Raw genomic sequence first — 23,047 nt, forward strand, 5'->3', positions numbered from 1 at the left:
AACATACAAGACGTTTTAATGCACCAACTATTGATGAAGTTGCTATCGTTGTAGTTGGAGAAAACTTGGAATCCCGTGATATTGTTTTACATCGTCGGAATGATCAATTACAACGTATAAAGGAAACACACACCGCTCATATGATGCACTGCAATATCCCATTATATTTTGGCAAGGTGAAGATGGCTACGATTTCTCAATAAAAATGATAAATCCCATTACAGGTAACTAAAATATTAGTTTAGCTATGGCGATAAATTCTCAGTCATTATATTATGTATATTTTAATTTTATATTTGAATGTTATTAAAACAAAATATATTTACAGGTTCTGAAACCAACAAAAAAGTCAGTTCAATGAACTATTATTCATACCGCCTAATGATTCGGGAAAATGAAGAAAATCACATATTGAAATGTCGGCGATTATATCACAAATATGTTGTTGACATGTATATTAAAATTGAAACGGAGAGATTAACATTCATCAGGTTGAATCAAACCAAACTCCGATCTGAAGAGTATATTCACCTTCGAGATGCGATTAATACTGATGGAAATGCACAGAATGTCGGTCGGATGACTATTCTTCCAGCAACATACATCGGAAGCCCTCGGCATATGCACGAATATGCTCAAGATGCCATGTCGTATGTTCGTCATTATGGTACAGCAGATTTGTTCATCACATTTACATGCAATCCGCAATGGATAGAAATCAAGCAGGAGTTATTCCCTGGGCAATCACCCATTGATCGTCATGATATTACAGCCAGAGTCTTTAGACAAAAATTGAAATCTTTAATGGATTTCATCGTAAAACATAATGTGTTTGGTGAGACACGCTGCTGGATGTATTCTGTGGAGTGGCAGAAACGAGGATTGCCACATGCACACATTTTGATTTGGTTGGTTGAAAAGATAAGGCCAAATGAAGTTGATGCAGTGATATCAGCTGAAATCCCTAATGTACAAGTAGATCCTGGATTGCATGAGGTAGTTATCAAAAACATGATACATGGTCCCTGTGGAACTCTTAATCAAAATTCACCGTGTATGATGGATGGTAAATGTTCAAAACGATATCCATGGACATTAATATCGGAAACAATTACTGGTAATGACGGTTATCCATTGTATCGTCGCAGATCGACAGCAGACAATGGAAAATCAACAATTGTCAAATTAAATCAACAAGATATTGAAATAGATAATCGTTGGATTGTTCCATATTCACCCATTTTATCAAAGACATTCAAAGCACACATCAACGTTGAATCTTGCCATTCAGTGAAATCTATTAAATACATTTGCAAATATGTAACCAAAGGGAGTGATATGGCTGTGATTGGAATTGGTGCAGAGAATTCCAATGATGAAGTTACCCAATACCAAATGGGCCGCTATGTCAGTAGTAATGAAGCAGTTTGGCGAATATTTTCTTTTCCTATTCATGAGAGACACCCTTCTGTTGTTCACTTAGCTGTGCATTTAGAAAATGGACAAAGAGTGTATTTTACAGCACAGAACGCAGTACAAAGAGCTGCTCAGCCACCATCTACTACATTAACCAGTTTTTTTGAGACATGCCAAAACGATGATTTCGCACAAACATTGCTATATTCTGAAATGCCAAAATATTATACCTGGAATCAATCCTCAAGGAGATTTATACGACGGAAACAAGGAAAACCAGTTCCAGGATATACAGATGTATATTCCACCGATGCGATTGGCCGGATTTATTCAGTACATCCAAGCAATGATGAATGTTTTTATTTACGACTGCTATTAGTCAATGTACGTGGCCCAACATCATTCCAACAGTTACGAACTGTTGATGGTGAATTGTGTGGATCCTACAGAGAAGCCTGTCAACGTTTGCAATTGCTTGAAAATGACGCTCATTGGGATCAAACTCTCAATGATGCTGTAATATCATCACACGCTCATCAAATACGAACATTGTTTTCTATAATCATATCTACATGCTTCCCATCAAACCCAATTGATTTGTGGATCAAGTACAAAGATTATATATGTGATGATATTTTGTATCAAACACGGAATAGAATGGGAAATCCAAATATACAAATCAGTGAAGAAATTTACAATGAAGCATTGATTTCAATTGAGGACATGTGCTTGATAATGTCAAACAAACTATTAATTCAATTAGGCCTGACCGCGCCCAATCGTCCAATGCATGACGCTTTTAACCAAGAGGCATCGAGAAAAACTGTATGATTTCAACGCTTTGAAAGAATTAATTCAAACAAATCTTCCACTGTTAAATGAACAACAGAAGTATGTATTTGAAACTCTTATGAAAGTAACAAATGATGAAACTGGAGGGATTTACTTCTTAGATGCACCTGGTGGTACAGGAAAAACTTTTTTGATTTCATTAATATTAGCAACAATTCGCTCACAAAATAAAATTGCACTTGCACTCGCTTCGTCGGGAATCGCAGCAACTTTGCTTGAAGGTGGTCGAACAGCCCATTCAGCACTAAAATTGCCATTAAATATGCAAAGCAATGAAACTCCAACCTGCAACGTTTCGAAGAACTCTGCAATGGCAAAGGTTTTGCAGCAATGTAAATTGATTGTTTGGGATGAATGCACGATGGCACATAAAAAATCTTTGGAGGCTTTAGACAGAACCTTAAAAGATCTACGGAGCAATAATAACCGATTTGGTGGTGCAATGATTTTATTAGCAGGAGATTTTCGTCAAAACATTGCCAGTGATTCCACGATCAACGCCAGCTGATGAACTCAATGCATGTCTAAAGTCCTCCAATTTGTGGAAACATGTCAAAGTACTTCATTTAAGCAAGAATATGCGTGTCGAGTTGCAAAATGACCAATCTGGAAACATATTCTCTAAACAACTCATTGACATTGGTAATGGCAAATTTCCTATAGACATGTTGACTGGCTGCATTAACTTTCCTCAAAGTTTTTGTCAGTTAACTCAATCAAAAGATGAACTTATTCAGAAAGTGTTTCCAGATGTTTCTCAAAATTACAGAAACCATGATTGGTTGCGCGAACGAGCTATACTGGCTGCAAAAAACATAGATGTAAATGAATTAAATTTCAAAATTCAAGAACAAATTACAGGCGAATTGAGGATATATAAATCAGTTGATTCGGCTACTAATCAAGATGATGTAGTCAACTATCCACCGGAATTTTTAAACTCGCTGGATTTGCCAGGATTGCCACCTCACAATCTTCAATTAAAGGTTGGATCGGTGGTTATAATGTTGCGAAATATCAACCAACCGCGTCTTTGCAACGGTACACGGTTAGCGATAAAAAATTTACTAAACAATGTGATAGAAGCAACTATACTCAAAGGAAAGTATAAAGGAGAGGATGTTCTCATACCGCGCATCCCAATGATTCCGACTGATGTGCCATTTGAGTTTAAACGACTACAGTTTCCAGTGCGGCTTGCTTTTGCTATGACTATAAACAAGTCCCAGGGGTAATCATTAAGTGTTTGTGGTATTAATCTAGAAAACCCATGTTTCTCACATGGTCAATTGTATGTTGCCTGTTCCCGTGTTGGAAAACCATCAGATTTGTTTATCTATGCGCCAGGTAATCAAACAAAAAACATCGTATACCACAAAGCACTACAATGATAATAATAATAATTATGATTCACATGATTAACAATAAAGCGATTACTTACTTTTAAATCCTTATATATGTTTTATTTAATTATTTTTTATTCACAACGCCCTATCACCAGGGTGCCGGTTCTGTTCAGGAGAATTTTTTTAAATACGTAGGCAAAAAAACTGCCACATTACAAATCTTTTTGACAGGACGAAGTCTGTCGGGTCAGCTAGTATATAATGAAAAAATAAAAAGTTACCCCAAACAAGTTGTAAAAAACACGCTCCAAAATGACAATTTAGTGAACGACAAGCAATATGGAACCTTTAATGTAGATGCCCTCCATTGAGTGCAAAAATACTAGAAGATAATGAGACCTATGAAGGTTTCCTACAAAAGAGTACATACTGCACGTCTGAAGACACTGCCTGTATCAGTCCTCCTCTACAGACCCTGCCGACCCCAGGAACCAACCTTCCAATACAAAATTCCCCGGAAATTATACAGGATGGAAGAGCCCCTGACACAAAAACTCCCAGGGACTAAGCTCTGACCCCAACTGCCCCTCCTGTTCATATGCAGGCAACTCGCAAACCAGATTTTTTAGAACTCCGTCAAAGAAAAGAAGAGAGAATGAGGCACCATCAGAAGACGAGAATATACACCAGCTCCTCACTAAGGCCAATTCATCTATGATAGACTTTTCAATTCTCCATCAGAACGTTAGGGGTCTGGCAAACAAAATTGACCGTGTTAACCACCTGATTCAAACAACAAAGCCAGACATCATAATTCTAACAGAGCATGGTTTAAATAGAGATGAACTGAGCATGACAAATCTGATTCATTACACTCTCCTGACCCATTTTAACAGAGTAGACCATAAAATGGGTGGTGTTGCAATATACGCTAAAGACTGCTTAGCTGAACATATTGCTCCCATTGATGTGCTAAATAAGTGCAAAGAACTAAACTTAGAAGCATCAATGATAAAACTAAACAAAGGAAACAGCAAACTGTTCTTGCTTGGACTATACAGACAACCAAAGGCTAATTTAGATGAAGCCTTGGAAAGACTTTCTACAATAATAGAAGAAACAGCAGCCTACAAGTATCCATTGATTATCATGGGTGACATTAATGTAGATATTCTAAAGACTGACACCAACACAGCTAAATTAAATGAAACACTGGCCAATTTTGACATTGAGAGACTATCTATACCTCCTATTAGAGTAACAAACACCACTTCAACTTCAATGGACTGTGTCTGTGCAAATCACTACACAAAAGATTTGGATGTTGAGGTAATACATACTAGCATATCTGACCATAAGGCCCAAATATGCAACCTCAAAATTTCACTGCCAAACTCAACTCAACCAGGTCAGATCATCCGACACTTCCGTGAGGAGAATATTTATCACCTGAAGTACCTCCTAGCAGAAAATAGCTGGCTCAAAGTTCACAATGCCATAAATGTTGACCAAGCCTATGAAAATTTCTCCAAATCACTGACTGCAACTATAGAGATGGCTTGCCCAAAAAAGAAACGAAGACCAAGAAAGAAGAAAATCTTAGATATGTATGACAATAAAGACGCACTTTTACTGAAGCAAGCCTACCTGCAAGCTCTCTCCAAATTTGAACTGACAGGAGATATTGAAGACAAAGCAATCTGCACTGATGCAAAGAAAAGGTACGATCTAAAATTAAAATCCCTGCGCAAACAAGCCACTGTAGAATACATAGAAAAATCTGTTAACAAACCAAAAGCTATGTGGGATACGATAAATAAGGAACGAAAGAAACAAGGACAAAGGGAGCCTCAGATACAGCTGAAAGTGGACGGAAAGTTACTGGACGAGCCACTTGAAGTGGCAGAACAACTAAACAACTACTTCATAAAAGCTGCTGATGAAGCACTAAAAAAGAGTGATGTGACAAGAACTGCCAGAGCTAACCCTATCACATTCACATGTGACAAATATCTTTCAGAGCTGTCATTCACCAATACTGTAGAAGTATCAAAAATAATTCAAACATTTAAACCGAAGTGGTCTGCAGGACTGGATGAGGTTCCCTCACAACTTGTAAAAATCTGCTTTAAAGAATTAATAACTCCATTAACCAGCATAATTAATAGATCATTTCAAGAAGGACAATTCCCAAGTGCTCTTAAATGTGCAAAAGTCTATCCTAAATACAAAAAAGGTTCTGCAACAGATCTAACTAACTATCGACCCATATCTCTAGTTTCCACTTTCTCTAAAGTAATTGAGAAAGTGGTGCTAGCACGATTAATAGATCATCTCGAAGCTAACAGCCTGTTAACTGAGAAGCAGCATGGGTTTGTAAAGGGGAAATCGACCATAACAGCAATAATCAGCCTCATGGAGAGAGTAATTGATCAGCTTGAAGACAAGGAACCGGTTACACGAATACTTCTTGACTTCAGTAAGGCTTTCGATTCCCTAGGGCATGATCTTATCCTCTTAAAACTTGAAGCTCTAGGCATACATGGGACAGCAAAATCTTGGTTTCAATCATACTTGAGCGGACGCTCTCAAGTAGTTGAAATAAAGTCCACATCCAACAACATGGTACAATTTGTAAAATCCAGTCCCAAAGAAATAACAAGAGGAGTACCTCAGGGCTCTGTTTTGGGACCAGTCCTTTTCATTTTATTCATCAATGACATGCCACAACATCTTGGTAATCTGAGCACCTGTTTAATGTATGCTGATGATATTACTCTTGTAGTTAGCAGTGAATCAGCTGCTAGTTTAAAGGAACACTCTTCCCAAAGTTTGAATAAGGCCTATCAATATTGCAGGGAAAACGACTTGGTTGCAAACACTACAAAAACCAAGCAGATAATTTTTGGAAGGAGAAGTGTCACACTAGGTATAGACAATGTAGTACAAGAAGAGAAAGTAAAACTGCTAGGAATGACGATTGATGCAAAACTCACTTGGACCCCCCACATCGACAACTTGTGAAAAATAGTTTCCTCTGGCCTACACGCTGTGCAAAGACTTAAACAAATAGCTGATATTAAAACTGCCAAAACAGCATATTTTGGACTAATTGAGTCACATATTAGATATGGTCTAATTATTTGGGGTGGAACCTCAATCTTCACCATGGAACGAGTGTTCATTCTGCAGAAACGAGCTGTGAGGATACTTGCAGATCTGCAGCCACTACAGTCTTGCCGTACATCTTTTAAAGAGCTGGGAATCATGACAGTGGTTAACCTCTACATACGAGAAGTAATCATGTATGCCGACAATCAAGATCCACCTCGTAACAGCAACGTCCACAGCTACCCCACCAGGCATGCTTCATACTTTGCAACACCACAACAACGGCTCACTCTATCCGAGAGACAACCACTCTACATTGGCTGCAGACTCCACAACCATCTTCCAGATCAACTGAGAAGAATAAGAGGACAGAACCTGAAGAGAGAGCTCAGCAAATGGTTGGCGGAACGGCCTTTCTACAGCATAGCCGAGTTTTTCAATGACAATTGAACAATTGTATTTTGTGAAATATTTTTTTTGACTTAAGTATATTTTAACCTCTGACAAGCAATTGTTAACAAACTTCTTATTATTCTGTACTTTTTGGAAAACAGTATTGATGCCTTTGTATTTCTCTACGATATCACAAATAAAGAGATTGATTGATTGATTGATTGAATTTGTATTGAGTTTGAGATAAAAAAAAACTCTAGTTTCCACTGTTCTTATTTTATTAAGACTTTCAAATGAGGTGTAATTGAATGGGTCTTTACATTTTAAAAGTTTGAGCCGCCCATTTTGGGGAAATCGAAAAAGTTGTAACAGTGACTAAAAATTCACTTCTATTTCCTAGAAAGGTGTCCCGAGTTCCATCCTTCCATCTTTATCCATCAAAAAATAAAGAGCGTGTATCCATATTTTTAACTCACACTGTATGATTACTTTGTAATTTAATCTTTTAAATTATAAATCAAATATCTTCTCATTACCATTTGACATTTATAATAATCTATTTAAAAAACATTGTACTGATCTATTTCTAAAATATTGTAACTGTCCAAAATAATAGGAACATTTATGGTACCCTAGAATAAAGACAAATGTTTCATGATTGAGCTTTGACATACAACACACTCAACTATCTCACCATTTTGTCCTCACTGTATGACTATACGTAGCTGAATAAACCTTTAATTTTAACACACATTTTTATCTACCACTGTATTAAAAATTGTTTAGTTTTACAATTTTGTTTCTGTGTAAATTTTAAGATCTCTATATCTTAATTTTTATTTTATGAGTAAAGCTTTGATTATTTATTACATGGTTATGCTTACTACAAAAAAACTTAATTAACAGCAATAAGTATTTTTTCTTTATTTTTAGTCACTCAAGTAGCGCAATTTTAAATTATTGCCTTATTTGGGTCTGTACAGTATGTGTTTTTAGACTTTACAAATATTTCTTTAACTATTATATGTTCTATATACTTTCTTGCATTCAATTGCATACATTTTTGATATTTTATATCTTCTTTCTAAATAGGTTTAGAGGTGTTTGTTATAAATATGTTTTCTGGAAATGCTCTGTTTCAGTAATATGCTTTGTGTAATAAAATCGGAATTAATGAAACTCTTTAAAAATTAATTACTTAGATTTTTTAGTTAGTGGATTTCACTACTCTACGGGAAAAAACCAGTACCATTATTTGTTTAGTTACTTTAATATTTGTTTTTGCAATAAAAAAAATTAAAAAATCATTATTTTGTGTTGGGAAACAAAATAATTAAATGCTATATTTGCTTGCATATAGAAGCAACCTACTGATTCTTGTACATTCCTCCATGGTAATTTAATCAGTTACTGCACTAGATATTCACATTTTTTTAACAAACATTTATTAAGTATAATGTTAAACTTGTGAAAAATTTGTTCATGTAAGTGAAAAAAAAATTTTTTAATAGGCTGAAATTTACTGTTTTTGAATTTGTATGAATGTAATCTTTGTTAGGTATTTTTTCAAGCAATCTAACACATATTTCTCAAGGAACTTCTCCAGTGCAGGCAAAATTGCAATAGTTCTATAGTTCTCTCTTATGAAATATCTCTCTTAAATCCACTATAATGACAGTGTTTTAAGTATTTGAGAAATATATCCTGATTCACTGATGAGTTTATAAGTTTTGATAATGGCTCAGTAATATTATCTATGATTATTTTTATGTCTTTCATTCTTATTTAATCTATTCCTAGTGATTTCTTCGAATGAATTTTGTGAGTAACAGTAATAATTTTTTTCAGGGGGTAGCTTTTTGAATATAAACACTATGATTCTGACCTGTCAATTCAATGTCTGATTATATGTGTCCTTATTATTACAATTATGCTTGAGACTATCTACTATTTCAATAAAATATCGAGCAAAGCCATTTACTAATCTCATTGTTATTCATATCCCCATAGCACCTAGTATTGTACTGTATATATAGCTTTTATGCCCTCTACCCAGTAGGTTATTAACATTCTCATAAACATCTTTTCTGGAAGAACATCCTACATATTAGAACCTGTTTATGTTGGCTGCTTTCTTACCTCTCCATGGCAATGATCTGCTGCTTCTGGTGCTGGTAATGATACATTTGCGCAGACTGCGCCAAACGACGGTCACCAGTTGGTGTGATCTCCTTGTTAGGCCCTGTCACTCCATAGGCTGGGTATTCGATGTCAGCAGCAGCCTTTGAGTTGTTGTGGAGCCTGTGTCAGTAAGCAACAATGTTAAAGTCAGATAAAAGAAAGTTGTTAACATTGTAGTAATCTCAGGTAAAGTTACAAGATGAAAATGAAACATGAGAAGAACAATAATACAAAAGATCATTGATCTTGAATAACACTTGTTTGTGACATACACTTTGGTTCCATATATAGTAGGTACCAAAAGCTAAATTAGTTTACACAAGTGCATGTGAAGCACATTTTATTAATTAACATACACATCTGCAATTTCTTGCCGGTAGTTTCAGTAATACCATGAATTTAATGTATCACTGACTTCACTAAAGTACAGTCTTAATATATCTGGATTATAAGACTATTTCTTGAATTTGATATACAGATGTCCAGTTTAAACTGGTAGTTTCAGTAATACCATGAATTTAATGTATCACTGACTTCACTAAAGTACAGTCTTAATATATCTGGATTATAAGACTATTTCTTGAATTTGATATACAGATGCCCAGTTAAAAAAAAGGAGTCTATGTTTGCTTTTGTAACTTAATTTTAAAGTACTCAACAGCCTTTATAACAATTTAATTTTTTAACTTCATATTTTCTACGGGTAGGATCCTAGAAACCTTAACATTAACCTAAAAAGCCTTGTATGAATGTAAAAGTTCTCCAAGTTATATGATTTAAATTAAAAACCTATATTCTGAAAATGTTTAAGAAATTGATATATAAATCAACCATACTGAGAATTGAATGGTTAATTATTAAATAAAATTTTACCATGTTTTCGGTTCCCATCAGGGTTTAAGCTGCGATCTCATTTGTCGCATTATGCGAAATGAGCCATGAAAATGTGACTCTGTTGAAGAAAGCTCTCGCAAAATTGTGACAAAAGCGAGAAACAACTAACAGTGAAAAGTATATAGAATTTTGAAAATCAGTTTACAGTGATATCACACTTAATTTCATACATATATATATATATATATATATATAATATTAGATAGACCCTGTGCCGCGCTGCTGGTCGACAAACTGTCTGGTTGGTAAACCCGAGGTTGAATGTTAATCACAAACTAACTAATAAAGCTAAAATTATGGGAGTTAAATTAAAATTAAGCTTGTTTATTTATTAAACAGAAATAAACAAGCTACATTTATTTTAACTTCTGTGATTTTCGATCAACTAGTTAGTTTGTGGTCAACATTCAAACTAGGTTATCTGTACTTCTTGATGTGAGAGAGTAGTGCCCATGCTTGTTGTTATAACAGCGGTTCTGATACCAATACTACAGCACCATGGCTAACACTTACAAACAAAAATGCATATTGTACACTTCTAAACGTCTTGTCTTGGCATCTGTAATTAGTACCGGAGATTCGAGTTTATGTTATAATCTGTTTTATTTTGAAATGTCAGACATTCCTGAAAGGTTAAGTATAACCAATGGAAGCAATTTGTTATTGATGTCTATTGAAGGTACTAATAGAAAGGTCCATTTCAATGAGGATTAAACATTGGTGTTTACAAAGCAAAGAAGGCTACATATTGAATGATGTTGGTAGGGCATAATTAGTTTTTTTATAAGATAAAATTATGTTAAAAGTAACTTTATTTATCAAAAATAACTATACTATTTAATTTTATTATGTATTTTAAACTGAGAGAAGACTTTTTTATTGTATATTTTTACAATTAAAAAAAATATTTTCTAACTATACTGCTTTTAGTAAAACCTTTTTTTAAAATCGTTTGATTATTGAGGTTTTAAATATTTTAACATCAGTATATTTATTAATGTAAATATTTGTTCTGGAGGCTACAATATTATAGAACTGCATACTGTTTTTCGATAAGTATTATTGTAATCTTTGCGGAATAACAATACTATTAATAAGTGCTACAACAAGACAAACATTTTTGCTAAAAAGTCTGAGGAGCTTGTAGCATTTTTACTAGGAAAAATTTCTTAGCTTAAACCCTGGTTGCCATCAGAAAGATATTATGGTTATAACAAATTAATTTTTATTGATTTTGTGTACTCCTCGAATTTTTGTATGGCTGCAATCTTCAAACCTCACCAGACAAGTAATAATTTATAAGAACAAAAGTTGTTTTAAATGACTTGAGAATTTTAAAAGCTACTTGATATTATCTAGTTTTATTCCTCACAGACTACTTGAGACTCTGGCATGGTAGGAGTTAATATGGTAATAAAGATAGTATTATTATTATAAGTAAAATAGCAACCAAGCTTCAAGAATTATAAAATTACATGGATTTTAACAATTGTGTTCTAAACACTACATGAAATATACTGAAAGTACTGAATACTGAAACTCACCTATACCATCCGACAGCAAGAGCAACTACACCTGCAGCTGCTGCTGCCCCACACCCTGCGATTATCGCTGTGTGCAGAAACAATAACAATTGTTAATGCATGTAGACATTTAATGCCATTCTTTGTAGAAGTTCAGAAGACCTAGAAATTAATTTTTTAATATATTTTAACAAGAAAACTTACCAACGAGAAGGATGTCTTTGTCATCTCTACTAAGAAATCTCTTTAAGACATCTTCTCCAGCGACTGAAGGCTGGTTGGGCTCCGTGGTGGTAGCATCATCTAACCAACTTTCTTCTCCAGTGGTGAGAGGTGCCCCTAGCTGCTCCCCCTGAGTCCTCATCAGGTTCTCTTGTTGTATTTCCGGATCATCATCCATTCTCTTGATCTCCTGGACCTCAGTATCTGGACAGTTATAAGCATTTTAGTTTTGGGATACAAAAAGAGTTCAATAATCTCAAGTACTTTTCAAAAAATTAAATCACATAAAAATTATAAACAAGTATTAGAGATAAAATTATATATATATATATATATATATATATATATATATATATATATATTCCAAATAATATGGTAGCTACATACAAAATATAATGTGTTTACATATAAGAACAAAAAGCTAAAGTGTAACAAGAATCAGATCTACCATCATAGAGCTAAGACCAAGGCCTTAACCAATGGACAGATTCCGGGTGAAGCATATTTAGTTCTGTTAATCTTTTAGAAGAGAATTACAGATTTTCAGATTGAAAAACTATAGGTACCTTAATAAGTGTATCTAGAACTGTTAAGGTTTTGTAAGGTTTCTATATTCATACCTGTTTAACTGAATTCAACAGTGGTTATCCAGAACACTGACATCAATACAGTTCTTAAAAATATTTATTAGTAGGTTTTTATACAGATTTAACAGCACAATATAGAAAAATAATGTATACATATGTATACATTATTTTTACCTAGTATACATAGTATATACCTACCATAAAATTTACAAATCTCATAGAAGTTTACAATTCAAGGTTTATAAACTTCAATCTCATATAATGTTATAGCAATCACACAACAGTTACATAACTACTATAGCCATATTGTAAAAATATAAAGTTGCAACTCATTTGAATCATTTCTCTAAAATGGATATCATTGGAACATCAGAGTTCATCAAAATAATTTTAAAAGTAAGTTTATAAATGTCTAGTACAAAAATGATGTCTTATGTTTCTATTAGTGTAATAGGTAGGTTATAATAAATATAACTTTTATAATTTCATAAAGCTGTTTTACAACAAAACTAACAAGAAAGAAATCAAAATTGTTAATTCATATTGTGTGTGTGTGTGTGTGTGTGTGTGTGCGCGTGCGTGCGTGCGTGCGTGCGTGTGTGTGTGTGTACATTGTATATACATGATATGAAAATGGCCAATTATTAAAATAACATATTACCATTATCGCTAACTCTACCTCAGAAGTACAATATTGACGCCAATATAATTTCTCATCATGCATTAATATTTGGTGTAGGATTTTGTCATCTAACTGCACTCTAACTGAACTCCATATAAACCAATAGATGGAATAAATAAGCCCCAGAGCTGCAGGGGCTGCATGGAGTCAGGTAACTTATACACCTCTCCCAGATGTAGGGGTTGAGTTCACCCAGAGTCAGTATTGTGGGTACCAGTAACCACCCTATAATTCTTTGAAAATAAAATAAATTTTGTCTTAATTATTTTATTACACAGGCTCTTCTCAACAAAGAATTTTCAGGGAGACTCAAACAAATACCCCACGAAAACTTATAGAACTGCTTTTATATAAACATTTACAGTTAAACTGATGACAGAGTATAGACATTGGCCATCATTATGTGTTACAGCTGCAACATAACATTTCAAGAACTGTTATCTACTACTTCTATCAGGAGTCTATCCTAAAATTAGTTAAGCATGCAAGAAATATATTTTAATTATAAAATTATTTCTAATTCTAAATATAAAAATTCTAAGAAAAGCACAAAACTTTTTTAGAAGAGTAGACAAAAACTCTTGATAAAACATTTGAGGCTCATTTAGAACACATAACAGGCTTACACAGATTTCATAAAACGTAACCTTGAGATTAGTACAAGAATTAGGAGTAAATAGTAGACTGAAAGCATACATCCATTCTTTTCTCTCCCCAAACGATATCTTTTGTCTTTTGTCAGTTTCTAGGAATACGATACTATTGAGCTGGGCGGTCATGATGCATATCAAAGGAATTTCATTTTCAATTTTATATTATGCTCCTTCTGAATAATTTGGTGCGGATTTATGTATATTGTTTTTATGTCCAACTTCTTTATACAACCTTTATATGTTCATCGCCGTGTTTGTTCTATTGTTTTTTTTTTCCAACATTCTTATCCTAATGTTTTAGGATTATACAACTGAAAAAAATGCAGTTACCAGTTCTCAAAACGTTGTGTTTCATTTGTTACAACAACCCAATGGCAAATTTCCTTAATCCTTTTACACTTCCATCCATCGTAAAAAATTAACAATCCTTCGCATGTTCAGTAAATATCCTATATAAGTGTTCAATTACTTAAAAAATATTTATCTTAAATTTGTGTTTTTGTCCCTCATATAACCTGGTTGTACCACCTGATGTCTGATGCAATATTAGGTACTCAGAACAATAAGCAGTGGATGAACAGAAATGTAATCTCCAACCAAGATCAAGGTTAAAGCAAGGAAAAGATCATTGATTGCCTTGTGGAACTGAGACTTAACAAGAGAAATCTTCATTGGATGAGTACCAGTTATTAATCTTTTAGCATTTGAAAAATTTTCAAAATGGCTTCTTAATTAATTTTTTGGACTATACTTTAAGGGCATACAAGCTAGTCACACAATTAATTTTACCAAAAAGAATTGTTATTAAGAAATAGATGCAGACAATTTAGTACAGTCATGCACATGCAGGTGTGATATGGTCATATGATTACATAGAGTATTTATGGTTTCATTAGACTTGTTTAATGTCAAGTATTGTACTACTCAGTGAAAACATCTGGATTGTTTTGTCAGTAACGAAGGAATCAACAAAATTACAAGTAAGATTACCCTTAATAGATATTCGATTTATTCACTTATTTGAAATAATATTTTCAATTAGACTAATCTTAATTAATTTTTCCAACAGTTTTTGTGTGGACAATAAAAAATAGTATGAGTATTAACGATAACCTTATTTATACGTAAAGTTAGTACATTATTTGATTGCAAAAATTAATCAGGAGCTTAGTCTATAGGGCAATATTATTATTATTATTAGCTAATTGAATCTGGATGTGTCCGGGAAATAACTTATAAGGGTAGATGATGAGTAATATTTTAATTTTTTAGTTTAGAAAGTTACTCAAAAAATGTGTAAGTAGAGAGATGGTCTTTCCAATTTAAATATTGATTTTTTTCACATAACAATGCAGAGATTTTCTTCATATACAGTTGTTGTTGAGTAATAGGCAGGTGGTCAGCCCACATATATCAACACCTGTGTTAAAGTACACTGACACTGACGTGGCCGTGAACTCTTAACAAGGTGAAGTTACACCTGCCTGAAAGAGTTCTTTGGTGGATCATTCATTACTCGTTTTGATCAGTATAAATATACCACTTATTACATGAATGCAAACGGTTTTAATACATTTATAGAACTGGCTATCAGCTGAGTGAAGAAACTAAACATGCACTCAAAAGGAAAGATCATTGGTCATAAATCCACTATTGCAACTGGGAATAATGTTTCTTTCACAAGATAGATTTGATAATTGGTTTGTTACTTCAAATGATGACATTTCCGACTTTTTTTTAACTGCTGTACTGCATCTTAGGACACTGAACAAAATTTGTTAAGGTCAACTGTTATAAATTACACTAATACCAAGTGTAGTGGACCACATATGCAACTAACTTGCTTTGTGCTTTTGAGCATATTTCTGTCAGTTTTCTTAGCTCATTTCACAACCACTAGTGCTTAAACGATTGCTTGTTAAAATTGGTTATTATAAGAAAACATATAGGAGGTACAGTAGGGTTTACCTAGTCTAACTAACTATGGTAATGCCAGTTAAAAGCAGTTGAAGCTGCTGGGTTGAAAGAAATAATATTAAAAAAAACAAAAATTAAGAACTTGGTAAAGAGTGTATCAGACCACCTGAGCCATCTATATCAACCGCAAATTCATAATAGAATCTTTGTTTCAATTCTGACCCCACATTTTCAACCTAGAGAACTTAGAGTAAATATTTTCAAGTTTGTAACATGTCCTAAAATGACACTTTTTGGAGTGTGGGAATCGGTTTACGAAAAGTTTTAAATGTGAATATAGGTTGTGGTACACCTAAATTTGAAGGTCTCGGAATCCTGATTATTTCAACATACCATGTTTTTTACTACAGCCAGCTATATGTACAGAATGTACCAAAATTGAATTTATGGTAACACCTTAGCTTGTAGAGAAATACAATTTTTTCAAAATTCCTAATGAACTTCCTACGATAAAAATTATAAAGACAAACACTTTTATCTATTACTAATTTGTTCCATTTTCCAAATTTAAAATATTTAAAAACATAATTAAATGTTTTAATGATATGTGATATTTTAGTATTTTCCTGACAATGCATTAAACTTGTATACTTCCTAATTTAAAACTATAACATACCACTTGCCTATGAGGCTGTCTTTTATTGTTATTATTCTAGACAAGCTCAATTTGATTAAGAGTCATTGATTAAGTACTGTCAAAGCAGCACAATCTCACTGTGCTTTCAGAATAGTACACAGTTGGATTATAGAGTCTGTACTGTGCTAATAAATATAAACTTCATAGCTTACCAAAGAAAGTTTTGGTTATTTGAGTGGTTTAGAGCACCAAGTAATGGGTAATTCCTCTTCCACAACTGGCTTTATTTTGATATTAAAAAAATATTTCTTTTTAGTATTTGTCAATTTGGAATGTGAGTTAATTTTATGAGGCTACTTTTTAAACCATTGTGAGTTGTGGAAGCATAATGTGAGGTATGAGATCATCAGCAAGACAGAGGAGAGCTCAATCTTTCACATTTCTTTTCCCACAGTGGACCTGCCAAGCATAATTATCCTTTTATTACTAATTAGTAGGAAGAATATTTTATATATAAAACATGTCACTAATAAGGTGCACAGCGGTTGTTTATTTACATGTCATTAATAACTAAACTAAATTAGATTGATAAACAATCCAACCATAAAAATTATTTTCTGATAAAAAAACATAAAAACTGGAGGTAATTTCATACACACACAAACAGTTAAAAATACAAAAATAAGTTAAAAATAAAATACTTACAAAGGAGTTCATATAAATAAAAAGTTATAGTAGACTTATATGTAATAAAGCATTAAGACTCGTATGAAAGCATTAATTTGTCAATAGATGATTTTATAAAGGTATATTTTAAGGACAGAAGAAAAGTTTGGACAGAATCCAAGGAATGTTAAAATTAAAAACACTTTATTGATAAAAATCATACAATAAACTTTAAGTCAAACAAGAGGAATAATTAATACATATACTAAATAAAACACAGGTATTAAAGCTACAGATACATTAAGAGGCATAACATATGTACTAACTAAATTCAAAATATAACACTAGCATGCACTGAAAAATTTAATAAATAAAATCATAAAAAGCATGCAAAATAAAATAGCTCTTAAATGTGTCACATGCTCTTGGAACTAAAATAAAGGAAATAATCTGAAAAATAAACATTTAATTACAATAATGCAAAGAAACAAATGCACATATACTATAAAAGAGAGAAAAGGGAGCATGCAGTGTCAGTGATGCATGCCTACCAGGCTGGTAGTATCTCGGGTCTGAAGGTGGAACAGCGAACAAGTCACTCTGATAGTTCCTGTTGGGGGTTTCTGGCAGCTGATATGTAAACTGTGGCAGAACCTCATGATCTCTGGAGTCCTGCAGGATACGCAGCTGCCTCTGCCGAAACTCCGTCAACACATGCTGGATTCGCTTGAGAATCACCTCGTCCGGCAATTCTTCACGACAAAATTAAATATTGCTGGGGTGAGCTTTCAGGATCATTACATTACAAAATGGTTTACACATGTTTTCTTCCATAAAATCATTCTAATAATATAACATAAAACTAAGTTTATATTGATCAATGATATATTAATCGTTCTTTGCAATACAATATAAAAGAGATTTTAAAAGTGTTCTTAAAGTTGAGAAACTTACAATAACCCTATATTAACTGAAAGGATTACAAATATTTTTAGGTAAAAAAAGTATTTAAGGTAAATATACTAATGGAATCGATTTAATGAAGTAAGGTTTAAAAGCTATTATAAAAAACTGTATTTTGAAAACAGAAACATACACAACCCAAAAACACAATAACTTATGAGTAATCGACAAGTTCGATACCAGAGATTATAGTATAATTTGTGTGTGTTTGTGAGTGCATGTGTGTGTGTGTGTGTGTGTGTGTGTGTGTGCACGTGCACGCACATGCGTGCTCTCATCTTCACTAGCTGTTATTGTTTGTGTGTTATTTGCTAGCTCTTTCCTTTTGTGGAACGCAGGTTTTGGAGAACTTAAGTTACAAATGTACTGGCCTTGTTGCTGGCTGCCTTCGATGACACCATCACATCCACTATTGTTTCTAGTTGGATTGTCTGATGGAGGATAGTCTCTTATCATTGCACTACAAGCTGAAGTATGGGTATATAAAGAACACATTTCCACGTCTTCCAGAACTCCAGGAGAGGAAGGGCATTCTGTAGAACTATTGCACTTGAAGTGTTGAAGATACGCTCGGAAGCAGCCATGTTCTGAAAGTATCTACGTCAGATAGTAGTTGACCTGACCATGATTTCGGTTTAACCAAGCATCCAATCCACTTGTAGTACTAGGCGGTATGTCCACCTGCCCTTCTCTGCGGCATCTCACTCAGTTTACCAAGTATACTGTACTGCTGTTTTTCAGTTCTGAGTTCATAAGGACTCGACACAGATGACCTTTGTCGCCGATAGAGGGCTTGCCGTTCTTCGGCTAGCACTCGAATAGGCAGCATTCCGGTAATAATTTACACCGTGTTTTCAGATACTGAGCTGAAAGGCATTGGCTACTCTCAGGGCACTTAGTCGATATATTAATGCAATCTTTCTTCTTGTTTCTTTAACTTCGGGGATGTCAGCCTAGATGGAAATTCCATACATCAGCACTGAAGTGACTGTTGATGATAGTAACATCCTCCTGCTCTTCTGTGGACTTCCAACATTTGGCATTAGTAACAATAAACTTTCCCTTACTACATACGCTTTGGCACTAACATGCTCTATTTGCTGGTTGAAATTGAGTCGGCCATCAAGCTCTACTCCCAAATACCGAATGAACAGCTGTGAAGTAATATCGTGCTCTCCAACTCTCAACATGATGGTTGGAGCTAGTGATACTTTCTTCTAGTGATGAACAATGTCTTAGTCTTCTGCTGTGCTAGCTACAGTTTCACTGTGTTAATCCACTGGTTGACTCTCAAAAGTTATGTCAAACGCAAGATTTATCTCTTCAAGATGTTTTACAACAGTAACCAAGCCTACACGTCTTTGTTTGTTGTGTGCGTGCGTGCGTGCGTGCGTGCGTGCGTGTGTGTGTGTGTGTGTAACTAAATCCAATATTAGACACTGTGACATTTGTTAGCAAGTGTATCACGAAAACGAAAATTTTTTTACATATCACTATGTGTTTTTTGTATTAATACAGTTGCCACCAAACCAAAATGTGTTTAGGCCACGAAATCAAAAAGTGCATAAAACATATCTTTGCCTTTTCTTAGTGACTGTAAATGTCATATAATCTTCTAATATTCATAACATATGTTTGTGTTTTACAATGTTGTCATGCTTTATATGTTCACTTTTGTTTCACTTAAGAAAATAAAATTATATTTGTTCATTGTACAGATATGTAATACATTTTAATTATAGTAAATAACCTTTCAGTATATGATTTGGCTTTATTTATTTTCAGCTTTTTTAATTTTGTATCAATTTATTGAAAGAAGTAAGCTTATGTTTCTGCCAATAACTTTGGTAATTCAGCTAACTTACCTAACACCTTAAAACGTTACACATTACTTAATCCTTCAAGTTCTGATTAAACCATTTTAACATCTTCACTGCAGCTCTATGCTAAATGAGACACAATAGATGCACTTTGCCTCTGCGCCAGAACGCGTTTGTCAAAATCAACATGTTAAGAGGTGGGTGATTTTCAAACAAATCACTTGTCTTCCTTATATCTAACTTTTTGAATGCAAAATTTTGTTCAAATATGTGTTCTATATACAATTTTTCATAAATTAATGCTCTATTAGATTAAAAAAAAACTTTCTAATAATTGAGATCTTGTTGACTGGGAGAGTAAAGTAACATTTTATACGTCGTTCTAAGTGTTTAAACTATATATATTTAAAAAAATAAATTAATCAAAATTAAAAAATTTTTCTAAATTTAGTTTTAAGCAGGAAAAATTAAATATTATAATACCATTTAGATAAAAAATTAAACTGTGAGTGGCAAAATTAAACTAGTGATAACTATGCCCTGTTGCCCAAAACTTGCAAATAACGTAGACTGTCTCAATGAGTACTTAGATAGTGACCATTAATTCAAAATAAATGATTTTGTATCAATCTTGGTTACACATATGAGTAAATTAAAGCAAAACATCTGTTACAACAGAAATATACTGAAAACAAATTATAATAAACAATAAAACAAACACATCACGTCACATGGTGCTTGATGCTATAATGTTGTTAGTTGTTCAATGTTAGTTTCAATGAACACCGATTACCTCTAGTTGATACAATGAAAATTCTGGGTATTTTTATAGATAATAAGCTTACTTTCAAGACTCATATTAATAAAATATTGCAACAATGTCTAAAGGATTTAAATATATTGAAATCAATTAGTTGCAGAACAAGTGGAGCGCATCCAGAATTTGTACTGCAGATTTACAAAAGTCTTATTAGAAGTAAGTTAGATTATGGTTGCTTTCTTTATGGACACATTGCCAAAGTTGAATTGAATAAACTAGACAATGTTCAAAATCAAGCATTAAGAATTGCACTTGGAGCATTCAGATCTACCCCCATTATAGCTTTGCATGCAGAAGCAGCAATAATACCTTTAAGTCTAAGAAGAAATATGTTGACTGAAAGATTAATCTACAAGATTATTACTCAATGTAAGCATCCTGCTTATTTCGGTTTGATGTACTTAAACTCGACATATATGGATATGCAGTATTGGGAAAAGAAGAAGATACCTTTATTTTTACAATCATTTAAAAACATTTCTCAGTTGAACCCTAATTTCTCTATTAATGAAGAACATAAAAATCAATGGGATTTTAAAGAACCTCTTTTTATGATTGGCAGTAATGAAAAACCTAGCACCAGTATAAATATAACAGATTACAATGAGTGTAAAATTAATAAGAATCTTCAAAATGAAAAAGTTATTTTGCAGGCAATAAGACAGAAACTTAACACAACATACAAAGACTATCTGTGTGTTTTCACAGATGGTTCAAAAACAAAAGATGGCACGGGGTCTGCCTTTTATATTCCGCTGCTCAATATATCAGGTCAATACTCTTTAAACCCGTATTCGTCAAGTTATACAGCCGAACTAATAGCAATTTTAAAATGTATTGAATATATAAATAATTTAGACTTTAATGATTTTGTTATATTAACAGACTCGCAGGCAGCAGTAAGCGCTATAGAAAACAGCTTCGAAGGTTTATCGAAACAAAATCTAATCTTCTCAATAATATTCAAAATATTAGAATCGAAGAAAAATATTGTACTGCAGTGGATTCCAAGTCACATAGGTATTTCAGGTAATGAAAAAGCTGACAAATTAGCAAAAGAGGCAATCAAAGATGGCACTAAAATAGAACAATTACATATATCCATAGACGATTTCAAAGCGTACCAAAAACAATTATACTTCTCAAAAAGTAACGATCTGTTTATGGGAGTAGATAAAGCTCGATGGTATAAAGAGGTTGTTGTAACGATACCAAAATATACATGGTTCAAAAATGTTGAAATGAAAAGATGGGAAATAATCAACATTCTAAGACTAAGATTTGGTCACGCCAATATAAATAAAAACTTATATACTATTGGTCAGTATTTCACTCCACTATGTCTGAGATGTACTTTAGGTCATAGTGAAACTTTGGAACATATCTTTTTTACGTGCCCTGCATATGACCATGCTAGAAGCCAAGGTTTAAAATTAATAAAGAATAAGTATGGGATGAATGTTCAAAAAATAACTAAAAATTAAGAAATTTATTTAAAACAAAGTAACTATCTGCATATTGGTAACTTAAATGTAACCTGGATAAGGTGCTTCAACCTAGGAAGCCTGATGGACCCTTAGCGAGAAGATAACCTAGATCCTTACAAGAATCCTACGTCAAGAAACAAATAGTACATTGAGGCGGCATGGGACTTCCCGAAGCCTACTAGCCTAGAGCTAACAATTAGAGAAGAAAAAAAAAATAAAAAAAATAGTTGTTCAATATTGTAGACTAAACATTTCAACACAATAAAATTGTGTTAGTGGTTTTGACTTCCATACATGGCTTTTTGGAGTGGTCATGATTGAATATGAAGTAAAGAAAACAAATTCAGTTTTAAAAGAACTTACTCTAACATTACACTTATAGAAGCCAACAAATCTGATGACACCTCTACAACTTTGTGGCAGAACCTTAGCCATGATCATCCAGAGAAGAAAACATCACCCCATACAAGACTTTTACTTCTTATCACCTTAATAGTCGAAGAAATTATAAATTAAATAGATGTGTTAAATATATACCACTAGGTTATAATATTAATTTTGATATTATTATCATTATTATTATTAAAGCGTAATGATTATGTCCTGATCAATCATAGTTTTACAATCCTAAGTCTATTTATTGGGTAGTTTTTATTGTAATCAATCTCAGTTTAAGGTGGTGGTTGACTTTTTTTACAAAACAGTATTTTTTTTAAATGATTGAGGTAAAAATATTCTGTACAGATCACATCTTTGAAGTAGCTGAAGTAGTAGTTTGTGTCAAATACATGCTGTTATTACTTAAGTTTAACTGACATCAGATTTTGATTTTAATGCTATTTATCACACTATGGTGTTTTATGTAACTGATATTTAA

General features: G+C 33.2%; 1 protein-coding gene across 2 annotated transcripts in view; it reads right to left on the reverse strand.

The window, feature by feature from the left end:
- LOC124362304 (neural proliferation differentiation and control protein 1) overlaps positions 1 to 23,047 on the reverse strand; it is a 42,054-nt gene that overhangs the window by 16,775 nt on the left and 2,232 nt on the right. Inside the window, exons 2-5 of one of the 2 annotated variants that reach the window (XM_046816684.1) lie at positions 17,632 to 17,832; positions 11,921 to 12,142; positions 11,738 to 11,804; positions 9,258 to 9,419 (exon numbers count right to left, since the gene is read on the reverse strand). In XM_046816684.1, the coding sequence (XP_046672640.1) occupies positions 9,258 to 9,419; positions 11,738 to 11,804; positions 11,921 to 12,142; positions 17,632 to 17,832 (652 nt within the window). The remainder of the gene's footprint in view (positions 1 to 9,257; positions 9,420 to 11,737; positions 11,805 to 11,920; positions 12,143 to 17,631; positions 17,833 to 23,047) is intronic. The other variant, XM_046816695.1, reaches the window with a different exon arrangement.

This window comes from Homalodisca vitripennis, chromosome 1 (assembly GCF_021130785.1).
Source record: "Homalodisca vitripennis isolate AUS2020 chromosome 1, UT_GWSS_2.1, whole genome shotgun sequence".
NCBI classification, from domain to species: domain Eukaryota; kingdom Metazoa; phylum Arthropoda; class Insecta; order Hemiptera; family Cicadellidae; genus Homalodisca; species Homalodisca vitripennis.